The sequence below is a fragment of the Salvia splendens genome, chromosome 7 (assembly GCF_004379255.2).
Source record: "Salvia splendens isolate huo1 chromosome 7, SspV2, whole genome shotgun sequence".
Taxonomy (NCBI): Eukaryota; Viridiplantae; Streptophyta; class Magnoliopsida; order Lamiales; family Lamiaceae; genus Salvia; species Salvia splendens.
This window is the reverse complement of record NC_056038.1, coordinates 30,746,166-30,758,571: the sequence shown is the minus strand read 5'-3', so window position 1 is coordinate 30,758,571 and position 12,406 is coordinate 30,746,166. Positions and strand designations below refer to the sequence as shown.

General features: G+C 46.2%; 1 protein-coding gene across 3 annotated transcripts; it reads left to right on the top strand.

Annotated features, from left to right (window-relative positions):
- Window positions 1-1,335: 1,335 nt before the first annotated feature.
- LOC121741609 (protein STRUBBELIG-RECEPTOR FAMILY 3-like) lies at window positions 1,336-11,833 on the top strand. 3 transcript variants are annotated; one of them, XM_042134457.1, is made up of 17 exons: window positions 1,336-1,354; window positions 1,765-1,906; window positions 2,145-2,274; window positions 2,362-2,433; window positions 2,568-2,633; window positions 2,772-2,843; window positions 2,938-3,009; window positions 3,097-3,168; window positions 3,340-3,405; window positions 3,495-3,560; window positions 3,687-4,060; window positions 4,158-4,495; window positions 10,288-10,559; window positions 10,816-10,954; window positions 11,031-11,152; window positions 11,243-11,399; window positions 11,488-11,833. In XM_042134457.1, the coding sequence occupies exons 2-17, from the start codon at window positions 1,822-1,824 to the stop codon at window positions 11,566-11,568; spliced, it is 2,184 nt and encodes a 727-aa protein (XP_041990391.1). In that variant the 5' UTR covers window positions 1,336-1,354; window positions 1,765-1,821; the 3' UTR covers window positions 11,569-11,833. The 3 variants fall into 3 exon arrangements, with proteins under 3 accessions (XP_041990391.1, XP_041990389.1, XP_041990390.1); XM_042134455.1 differs by lacking the exon at window positions 1,336-1,354 and adding an exon at window positions 1,396-1,562; XM_042134456.1 differs by lacking the exon at window positions 1,336-1,354 and adding an exon at window positions 1,396-1,609.
- The last annotated feature ends 573 nt before the right edge of the window (window positions 11,834-12,406 follow it).

Below are 12,406 nucleotides of genomic sequence, written 5' to 3'. Positions count from 1 at the left end.
TACACGAGCGGCCACAAAGGCACCCACCCCACCGTTATACTCGAGGGCGTTGCCAACTATCGGCTATGAATTTGTCATGCGTATTTCGGGGTCCCCGGATCGAACAATGACGTCAACGTGCTCAACCAATCTGACCTCTTCACCGAAGTTTTGAATGGTAAAGCGCTGGCCATCAACTTCATCGCTAACAACCGACAATATAAAATGGGGTACTATCTTGCCGACGACATCTATCCGAAGTGGCCAACCTTTGTGAAGACGTTCAACAGGCAGGTGAATGAAAAACAGGCTCTTTTTGCGCGGAAGCAAGAGGCTGCTCGCAAGGATGTGGAGAGAGCGTTCGGGGTTCTCCAAGCTCGCTTCAATATTATCAAAGCCCAGGCTCGTACGTGATTTATGAAGAATATGGTCGGCATCATGTATACGTGCATAATCTTGCACAACATGATTGTCGCAGACGAAGGACCTGAGGCGGGAAATTGGTTCGACCCTGAAACCCCGGGAAGCTCTACCGCAAGTAGTCCGCCTCGCAGTGGAGTGCATCCGTCTATGCAAGATCGGTTGTCTGTTCGGACAAGGACACGTGATTCTACCTCCCACGCCCAACTCCAGGATGATCTAATGGAGCACATTTGAGCTAAATTTGGCAACCAGTAGACGCACATGATCGCCATTAGACAACTCTTTCTTCTGCTTCTTTGAGTTTTGAGATTTTGAATTTAGAGAGAGTGAGCGGAAGATTTTAAATTATGTATTTTTTTTTATTTTTTTTAGGATTTTATTATTGTGGTTTTTTATTTTTTAGAATTTTAAGTTGTAATTTTATTTAATTTAATGAAGTATGTTTTTATTAATTGAATTTGTTGGAAATAGAAATAAAAATAAAAAATGAAACTTGAATGACTAGTTAAGGGATGAGATGGTTAAAAGATGGTTAAGAGATGAAGAGTTGCAAGTGCTGTCTCTTAGTTAAGAGATGAGATGAAAAGTACAGTGGAGTCCATGAATAGTGAAGAGATGAGACGGTTAAGAGAGGATAAGAGACAATATTGCGGATGACATAAACATTTACCCTATAATTGATGTCTCCCTTTGAAAATTTTAAATTTTATATACACCTTTGCTACATGAATTTTGTATCTAATGTGGCGGAGGCTCTATATCAGTAATTAAGAAGCGCAATACTACGGATTTGCTTCAACGGTACACTGATATAAGCATTTCAAATTAATTTAAAAAATTTGGGCAAGCCACTCACCAAAGCTCAATAATTACCGCTATTTTATGGAGAAAATACCTTTGCATATTTTGTGTACAATCTATCACAGCTAGCTGTATGTTCATGAGATTAAAGGTGCGCACCTGAAAATATAAAATGCCTTTTTTAAAAATTTTCCGAACTGAGACAAAGCAAGAAGAAGAAGCAAACTATTTTAAAACCGACTCTTGGGATTTCCATTCGTTCATTTCTTTCCCTATCCACCTGCAGTATTGTTATTAGCTGCTTTGTTTCACTTTAAAAGAAAGAGGGAATTTTTTATTTGTCGGATTTCCGATTAAAGGTGTAATCTTGAAGCCTTTTGAATTGCCTCTCCCACTAAAACTCGGGGTTTCGTGCTTGACCAAACTCGCTTTACTGAACTCTCTGTGTTTCTTGTTTTTTTTATTTATTTATTTTCAAGATTCATTGTGTGCGAACTTGAATATACTAATAAGCTTTGTGCTCTAAATTCTTACACTTGTTTATTGCTTGGCTGGCTCCAGTTTTACTGCACAGGCTGAAATAGAGAATCTTTGATTTTGAGGTGGCCATAACCGGTCATGGCTTGTTCATTTTTGAATCTTTGCCTTGTCATATTTCTATCTGCATTTCCCTTCCACCATGGATTAACGGATCCTCGTGATGGTAAGCTTTCGATTTTACCGATTTCTTGTTTTTTCTCCTTTTATAATGCTTTTCATTCCTATTCTTGGTGGTTTTGTGTTCTCTCCTGTGAATTTGAATGCCTAGCTTTGTATTCTGTATTCTGCCTTTTATGACTGCTGAGCTAGTCGATTTGGAGGGTTTACTGCCTTTTTGTTTTTGGAATTTGTCACTTAAGGATGGTTGCCTTAATGAGTCTATTGGGGATCTTTCTTGTCAGTGTTTGCAATAACTCAGTTACATGCTTCTCTGGGCCTCCCTTTACTTCCTGGATGGATTCCGGGAGGCGATCCCTGTGGGCCTCCGAGTTGGCAAGGGGTGGAGTGTGTGAATGCTAATATAACTGCACTGTAAGCTTTCAACGTTCACCTCTCCGTTTTTGTGTATGATGAATGAACGATTTCCATGAACCTGAGTTTTTGTTCTCTGGCTGATAGAAAGCTCAGTGGCGCAAATTTGGGAGGCGAATTGCCTGATGATTTGGGAATGTTCGCCTCAATTATCGATATGTAAGTGCAATCTTGATGGTTATCTTCATTTCAGTTGCAGCTGTAATCCCTTCTCTTGATATCCAATCAGTTTGCTGACCACTTTTCAGAATTTGTGCTTATGTTTTAATGATTTTGGTTATTTTGAAATGCAGAGATTTGAGCAACAACCACATTGGCGGCAGTATACCAATCAGTTTGCCTATCACTCTTCAGAATTTGTATGTTTTTGAACCAAATCTGCTTCTATAAGTGAGATTATTGATATACTTATATCGAGGATAGTTTAATTGAATGTTCTATAGATATTATATCAGTCTGATAATGCTCCTCTCCTTCCTGGAGACCACAAACTTCAGTTTTCTTTCAGATAACCAGTTCATTGGGGACATTCCAAACTCTCTATCTTCATTAGGCCAATTGAAATCTTTGTAAGCTATATTCTATTACTACTATCTTTTCATTCATTTATTTCTTTGCTCCATCAGCAAAACTGTAACTTTGAGCTGTTAAAATTCTATTCAGGTCTCTGAACAACAATCAACTGACAGGCTCAATACCAGATGCCTTTGAACCAATTACGGGTTTGATTAACATGTGTGTGTTTTTGCATATAGTTATTGTAGCTATCATGAAACGTAGTTGGAGTGGATATGTTTTGATTATTTTAGCTTAACAATGCAGGGATTTATCCTGGAACCGCTTGACTGGTGTGCTTCCACCTTCAATGCGGAGTTTGTTAGCTCTCACGTCATTGTAAGTAACTATCTTAGGTAAATGCTTTCATTTATTCCACAGCTATAAGTTTTAAGTTGAGTAGATTTGTAGAAAACTCCTTTTCCTTTTCTAGAGTTGATTGGTTAATCAATGTAGTATCACAATCTACTATTAATTCACCATGTGCTCACTCCTAAAAGTTGCACACAGGCATTTGCAGAATAATCAACTTATTGGAGTGCTAGATGTTCTTCAAGATCTTCCTCTGACAGATTTGTAAGTTATTTCAGTTGAATTTGAGAGCTCTATACTTCATTTCATCGATTTTTTAAATATGTACCTACCTTTCTCTGTCCCCCCTGTAGGAACGTAGAGAACAACCTCTTCTCAGGACCCATTCCTAGCAAACTGCTAAATATTCCCAGTTTCAGGTGAACAAAGAGTTAATATCATTTTCATCTCTGTTTTTAAAAAAAAATTATTTATCATCTACTTTGCGGGGTCGGGATGGGGTCTTCTTTTACTTAGTGGCTCATCAGCTTCTTTCTTTGTGGCAGGAGAGCTGGAAACCCTTTTAACACTACTATCCTTCCTTCTCCCCCTGCCTTGCCTCCCGTATCCCCCACTAAGGCACCTTCACCTCAGCTTGCACCTAGTCCTGGATCCAATGCTCATGGCCAGATTGTTACTCCATTACCACAATCTAGTGGAGAGGAAAAGAAGACTACATCAAACAAAATCACATGGATTGCTGTTGGTGGGTTGGTTTTGATTTTGGTACTTGTTTTGGGGTTGTTTCTTTCTATCTCCCGTTGTCGTAGAGGAAGGAGATCAATGGAGAAAAGTTTCAAGAACAATGAAATAGGCCATGGTAACCTGTCAGAAACACACAAGCAAGATGAGTCTTCACAATTTCATAAAATACCCCAAGGTGCTGAACTTCTTATCTCATTCCCTACTGTAATTTCTTTCACACAATAAATAATTAAATAAATAGAGTAAATAACTCTTTTGAGGCTCCCAAGCAGGTCTGAAAAAAGCGGATAAGCAGCCAGCTGAAGCAGGTCAGACGAGGAATCCATTACTAAAGCAGGGAACAGATCATAGTATAGATATGACAAGATTGAGTGACACTCATCCACGGCCAAGCCCTCTTCCTTTTCCACTTCTTCCTGCTGAAAGGATTTCTGCGGATCCTACTTTTACTTCATTGACTCCAGCAGGAAGTGCTGGTAAAATTGTAGAATCTGCAAAGCTCTTCACTATCGGAATGCTTCAACAATACACAAATAGTTTCTCTGAAGAAAATCTAATCGGGAAAGGCATGCTTGGGACCGTCTATAGTATGCAGCTTCCGAAAGGAAAGGTTAGCATCTACTAGTTCATCTTGGTTTGGTGAGAATCGTGAGATATTATTTGTCTAGGCTTCGCCTGATTGTCAGTATATCAAAGCATGTAATCTAACATAATTTTATGACTGATTTTCCTCTCATTTGTAGAACTATATCTGATGGGATTTGATATGTCATCGCCCATCATTTGTTTGTGCTATGGATGTTGTAGTGATAGTGTTAGCGGAGTAAAGGCAGCACGATTGAGCTGGGCACGAGTTGTACCCCTTTGATTGTACCCTCCACACGCACGCACACTCACAATATTGTTTGTAGGGAAATTTGCGGACTTTATTGATAGAATTCAAGAACCGAAAGACAATCCTCACTACGGAGGCCTACGACAATCTGTCGTCCAATACAAATGATCACTACTCGATCATTAATCTGACTAGAGTCTCCATATTTATAGACTATGGACATAACAGGAAATAATTGAATCACACTAAAATAGGAACAAACTTAACAACTAGCCGCTTCCCGTTTCCTTTGATTTCCTCCTTATTTTCCTCCGCAGGCCGTGTCTGCCGCGCTTGCTTCCTTATTCTTCTCGCCTGCTTCCTCACTCTTCTCTGCTGGCCAAACCACCCCCCGATTTCCTCGGCGGTAGACCCTCCACGCCCCTGCCGTATCAACTGCCCCACCCGTCGAAACAGCCTTGTCCGCAAGGCTGAAGAAGGGGAATTGGCCTTGTACGTCCGCCACGTCCATCCATGTGGAGTCATCATCGTTCATCCCTTGCACTTGATGAGGACTTGGCTGTGGTCCTCCCCTTCCCGGTGGTCGGTTCGGGTGTCCAGCACCTTTTCCGGCAGAAAAGGGGGGTCATTACCGCCTAGGCCTTCGGGCAGAGTAGCCTCTGCCGCGGCGTCCCCTACGGCCCGTTTGAGCAGCGACACATGGAACACGGGGTGTATGCGTGTCGATTCGGGCAGCTGGAGGCGATAAGCTGTTGCCCCGATGCGGGACTCTATTCGAAACGGCCCGAAGAAACGAGGCGCCATCTTCCTGTTGCGGAAGGAGAACAGAGTGGACTGCCGGTGTGGTCGGAACCGGACATAGACCATATCCCCGGCGGCAAACTCCACATCCCGCCGCTTCTTGTTGGCTGAGGCAGTCATTCGGTCCTGTGCTCGCCGGAGGTGATGACGTAATAATTCCAAGCACTTCGTCGCGGATGCGAAGGGTGTCGACTACTGCCTGCGCTCGAATCTCTCCGGGAATGAACGAGTGCAAGGTAGGGGGGGTCGCCCGTAGACCACTTCGAATGGCGTCATCCCCGAGGCAGAGTGAACGCTGGTGTTGTAGCAGTACTCCGCCCAAGCAAGCCATTTATTCCATTGCTTCGGCCGGTCCGACGAGAAACAACGTAAGTACGTTTGCAAACATCTGTTAAGTACCTCGGTTTGGCCGTCTGTTTCCGGGTGATACGCGGAGCTCATCTTTAGTTTAGTTCCCGTGGCGCGGAAAAGCTCCTTCCAGAATGAGCTCAAGAATATGGGGGTCGCGATCGGATACGATGGACCGGGGTATGCCGTGGAGGCGAACAACCTCATTGGTAAACAGCTCTGCTACCTGTCTGGCTGTGAAGGGGTGTCGCAATCCGATGAAGTGCCCATACTTGGACAGGCGGTCGACGACGACGAAGATGCAATCGAACCCGCCGGCTCGAGGTAACCCCGAGATGAAATCCATGCTTATATCTTCCCAAACCCGAGCTGGAATCGGAAGTGGCTGCAGCAAGCCCGCCGGCGATCTCGTGTCGGACTTGTGCCTCTGGCACGTCGCACATGCCGCGACGAACTGGGAGACCCTCTTCATCATGCCTGGCCAATAGACGTTGGAGGCTAGCCGGCGATAGGTACGGTATGCCCCCGAATGCCCCCCTGTTGGGGTCACGTGGAACTCGGCGAGGAGCTTGGGTACCCATGGTGAGTGGGGAGGGACGACGATCCGCCCTTTGTAGAACAGGGTGCCGTGCAACAGCTCGTAGTGCCGGGCGGCTGGCTGGCCCGCCTCCAGGGCCGTTCTGATGCCTCGGAGCGCGGGATCCGCGGCTAAGTCGCTCTGGACGGTTGACCACTCCGGCCACGCTGGACGGGACAGGACCGAGAGTTCCAATGGCTCGTCGTTTGTCGGGAGAGGGCATCGGCCGCCCTGTTCAACCGTCCCTCCTTATAGACAATTGTGAAGTCGTAGCCCAGCAGCTTCGCTGCCCAATTTTGTTGTGCCGGGGTCGCCAAAGGGTGGGCTAGGAGTTGCCGCAAGCTGCGTTGGTCGGTGTGGACCACAAACCTGCGGCCTAGCAAGTAAGGCCGCCAATGATGAATGGCGAGGACGAGAGCCATAAGCTCCTTCTCGTACGCGGACTTGGCTAACCAGCGGCCGGCCAGGGTCTTGCTGAAATAAGCAATCGGTTGTCGATCTTGCATGAGAACCGCTCCGAGGCCACGGCCGGAGGCATCGCATTCGATCACGAAATCCTTGGAAAAGTCTGGCATTTTGAGGAGGGGGGCTGACGTCAGAGCCGTCTTGAGTGCCTCAAATGCCGATGGCTGCCGCCGGTGGCCATGCCCATGGTCGCTTCGGGGTCGCGGACTGCGGTTTTTTCAGTAGATCCGTGAGGGGCGCTGCAATTTTGCCGTAGTCCCGGATGAAACGGCGGTAATACCCCGGTTAGGGCCAAGGAACCCCGCGCACGCCCTTCAACGAGGATGGGGTGGGCCAGCGGAGGACTGCTGAGATCTTGGCCGGGTCCATCTTTACGCCCTCGAGGGATACGATGTGGCCTAAGTATTCGACGCTTGTCTCGGCCCAGGAGGCACTTCTTTGCGTTCACCACGAGGGAGTGAGCCTGCAGTGCCGTAAAAACCCAAGTGTAGGTGGTGCAGATGGTCGGGCCACGAGGTACTGTAGACGAGGATATCGTCGAAAAAAACCAAAGACGTACTTCCGCAATGCCGGTCTGAAAATATCATTCATGAGGCTCTGGAAGGTTGCCGGGGCGTTGGTGAGGCCGAACGGCATTACCAAGAACTCGTAATGGCCGGAGTGGGTTCGGAATGCGGTTTTGGGGACGTCCTCGGTCGCCACCCCGGATTTGGTGGTACCCCGCCTTTAAATCGATCTTGCTGAACCATCGAGCCCCATGTAGCTCATCCAACAGCTCCTGTATCACCGGAATGGGTGGTATTTATCCGGGACCGTCCTTTGTTCAACTCCCGGTAGTCCACGCAAAATCTCCACGAGCCATCCTTCTTGCGAACGAGGAGTACCGGGCTGGAAAATGGACTTGTGCTGGGCTGGATCACGCCTGACTCCAGCATTTCCGCGACGAGCTTTTCCATTTCGTCCTTCTGTAGATGATTGTAACGATATGGACGAACGGAGACGGGCTCCGTACCTGGTAGAAGCGGTATCCTGTGGTCTGTCTGGCGGCGGGGCGGTAGGTCGGTTGCGGATTCTGTGATTTCGGGGTATTGCCTGATCAGCTGCTGTAACTGGTCCACGGCTTCGGTCGCTAGGGTCGGGTCGATGCCGAAAGGAGAGGCTGATGGCGTGGCGTCTATTGAGTGGAGGACCCATCCGCAGTCGCCTTCCTCCAGGCGACGGAGGTCCCCGGTGGAGCAGGCCCGCCGCATGAGGGATGGATTCCCCTTGAGGGCCACGGGTCTGCCGTGGATGGAGAAATCCATCGAGGAATGTTGCCAATTAACCATGACGTACCCCAGGGAGGCGAGCCACGACACTCCCAAGATGATGTCGATGTTGCGAAGGGGAAATACATAGCAAGATATGGTGAAGTCCTCGTTTGCCATTGTCACTGTGACCCCTTTGCAGATTCCAGCCGCACGCCGTGTGGAGCCGTCCCCTAGAACGACTGAGTAGGGGAGACGTTGGGGGTGATCCGCAGTTGGAGCTGTTGGGCGCATTGCTCGGAGATGAAACAGTAGTTTGCCCCGCTATCCACCATAATCTTGACCTGCTGCTGCCCCACATGGCCGAACAATTTCATGGTATTTGCCGTGTCCAAGCCATGTAGGGATAGAACGGAGAGTTCCGGTTTATTCGCATCTTCCAGCTCCTCCTCTAGCTCCAGGTCCTCTGTTGGCAGCTCGTCGTCGTCGCAGATGAGGACATTGAGGGTCTTGGGCGGGCACTTGTGAGTCGGGCTAAACTTGAGACCGCACTTGACACAGGTGCCAGCCGCGATATGCCGCCTATATTCTTCCGGGGAGATATTCCGGAAGCGTTTGGACATTGGCCGGGACGATCCTGTGGAAGAGAGCTGAGAGGGCGCGCTTGAGTAACCGGTGGTCGACGGGCGACGCTGTTGCCCGGTGTAGGGCTGCGACCCCGTGTGGGAGGGGGCAGGGGCTGTCCTCTGAGGATGCTGTGATGCGAGCACATCTATGTCCAGTGCCAACTCTACTGCATCTTCATATGATGTGATCTTTGCAGCCTTCATCTGGAGGCGCACCTCCGGGCGGAGGGCCGCCATGAAAAATCCGAGGTACTGGTGGCAGGCTATATCCGGTACCTGAGCGAGGCGTGCCTCGAATGCTGCTACATATTCTGCGAGGGAGCCCGTGTGCCGGACTGCTGCAAAAGCCTCGTATTCGTCCAGGGCCCCATTTCCCCCGAAACGTTTCATCAACTCGCGAGCAAACCGGGCCCAGGAGAGGTCTGGATTCCGTCTCCGCAGAAGCTGATACCAGGGGAGGGCGGCGCCAGCCAACGCCACCATGGCTACGCCCACCCGCTTCTCGGGCGCCGTATCCGAAATCAGGAAGTATTGCTCCGCCCGTGCCAGCCATGCGAGGGCGTCGGTGCCGTCAAACGTCGGCATAGGGGATGGGGGATTGTTGCCAGTTGAAATCGAATTTGATTCCCGGTGCTCGGAAGAAGCCCCGTCCTCCGGAGGGACTTTGGTACCGGGGGTGAGGGACGCGAATCCCGTGCGCATTTCGACCAACAAGGAGTCGAGCTTGGACTCCAATGATGTGACCCGTTCGTTGAGTTCCTCGTTTGCCTTCTCCACTGCGTCAAGGCGAGAATCACCTCGAGAGTTCACCATCGTTCACCGCACCAATTGTTAGCGGAGTAAAGGCAGCACGATTGAGCTGGGCAGTTGTACCCCTTTGATTGTACCCTCCACACGCACGCACACTCACAATATTGTTTGTAGGGAAATTTGCGGACTTTATTGATAGAATTCAAGAACCGAAAGACAATCCTCACTACGGAGGCCTACGACAATCTGTCGTCCAATACAAATGATCACTACTCGATCATTAATCTGACTAGAGTCTCCATATTTATAGACTATGGACATAACAGGAAATAATTGAATCACACTAAAATAGGAACAAACTTAACAACTAGCCGCTTCCCGTTTCCTTTGATTTCCTCCTTATTTTCCTCCGCAGGCCGTGTCTGCCGCGCTTGCTTCCTTATTCTTCTCGCCTGCTTCCTCACTCTTCTCTGCTGGCCAAACCACCCCCCGATTTCCTCGGCGGTAGACCCTCCACGCCCCTGCCGTATCAGATAGTAATGCATCTTTTGTTTCTGTTTATATGAAAACGTATGCTGCATAGTAATGGTTTAGTATTTTAACTGCCTTGATTGTTATCATTCATGCTATATGTGAAGCAATAGGTGAGCTAACCACATATGAATCATCTACTATGCATCCCTGTTTCAGCTGTTTCTATCTTTCGTCTATCCATATGGTCTGTCTCACTGAGAATCTTCTCTTCATCACTAGGTTCTAGCAGTGAAGAAGCTGGATAAGGCTGCATCAGCGCATCTAAGTGACCAAGAGTTCCTTGAACTGGTGTCAAGTATCTCTAAACTTCGGCATGCAAATATTGTTGAACTTGTAGGTTATTGCCTTGAGCATGGAGAGCGCCTTCTTGTCTACAACTACTGTGGCAACGGGACACTCGATGAAGCACTAAATTTGGATGACGAGATCAACAAAAAGCTCTCGTGGAACACTCGCATGATTCTAGCGCTTCAAGCTGCCAAAGCCCTAGAGTATGTCCACAGAAAAATTTCGTTGTCATTTTGTTATGTATGTCCATCAGAGAAATTTCATTGTCATTTTATTATGTGGTTCTTTCCAATCAGTTGGATTTGGTGCTACACAGAATCTGCAACAGTAATTGCAAAAACTCACCCATTTATGTTCTTTTATTTTCTATATTTGCTTCCATCTTAAATTCTTAATTAAATTTCAGTCAATTCTAGAGTACTATTACTAGGAGATTGACTATTTCATGTCACTTTGAAGATATTTGCACGAGACACACCAGCCACCCATCATGCACCGCACCTTCAAGTCCTGCAACCTGCTGCTCAGTGACGATCTCTCTGTAAAAGTTTCGGACTGTGGTTTGTCTTCTCTTATGCCGGCCAATTCCGTTGTTCAGGTAATCTCATGTTAAAAAAATTGATACTTTTATTTTGCAACTTCTTCAACTCCAGCTGACATTAGTCCTTTCTTAGCTGCAAAATTCTGGATATGGCGCTCCAGAGCTCGACTTTGGAAGTTATTCTTACCAAAGCGATGTATACAGCTTCGGAGTTGTGATGTTGCGGCTTTTAACAGGGCGAAAAGCGTATGACAGGTCATTAAAACATCAAAAGGATGTGTTAAATATGATATTTACAGTGAAAAAATGTGTTAAACTGACACCAAGCATGTACTAACAACTCAGGTCACGTCCCCGGGGAGAGCAATATCTGGTTAGATGGGCATTCACGCAGCTTTATGATATAGACGCGTTATCCAGAATGGTCGATCCCTCCCTGAAGGGCGCTTATCCGTCCAAGTCCTTATCACGGGTTGCAGATATAATCTCGCTATGTATTCAGGTGCTACTTTCCTTCTTATTTTCAGCTGCATCAGTTGACATTATATCATAGATTGGCTTATTCTGATGATGTTATTTTTGTGGGACAGCCTGAGCCCGAGTTTAGGCCACCGATGTCAGAGATCGTGCAAAAACTCGTAAGCATTATACAGAGACATCCCAACCCATGAGGTTAGAGTCAACACAAAATGTTGATAACTGAGGTATTCTACGGTTTTCTCAACGGGTATGTCTGAGCTGCTGCTTGTTGCTCTTCACATCCTTGTAGTCTTGGAAGTATATGCTGCTGCATTTCTTTCTCTTCTTTTTTTCCCTTGAAAAAAAAATTGTATTTTAACAAGTGGCTTTGATGTTACTGTGGTATGTGGTTTGTTGGGCAAAATCCAGATGTTATATTTCTGTAATTAGTTTTACAGAAGCTAAATAGTTCGATTATTGAGGAGTTGCTTTTTAGTAGTGAAATTAGGACAAATCCAGATGTTATATTTCTGCAATCTCATTATTGCGATAACTCATCGAACCCATGTTTCTCTATCGTTCTCATTCAATCAAGGCGTTGGATTTTCTTTTCGTACCAATTTATTCTTTTAATTCTGCAAACTATCTCACATCAGTCTGAAGCCTCTTGGTTTGTGTTTTAAAAACAAAACCATGACTGGATTAATCTAAAGCGGATAATATATTACTCTAACGGTGGCATAATTCTTGATGCTTTTCCACAAAAGAAAATCCTATCAAGTTTCAACAACAATCAAAATCATAAGAGTAGTAGATAGCATATTTCAACAGCAATCAAAATCAATTCCAGAATTAAATGGACTTTTGTTTATGTTTAGACATGATTAATGAATTTAATTTATGAGAATTAGAAAACTATTATTCCATCCGTCTATCAAAAGTATGAACTTTTTCTTTTTTAGTATCCATGTAAAGTATGAACATTCTAATTTTGAAAAAAAAATTATTTGATGAGATGAAACTCATTCTCCACTAACAATATTTTAAATT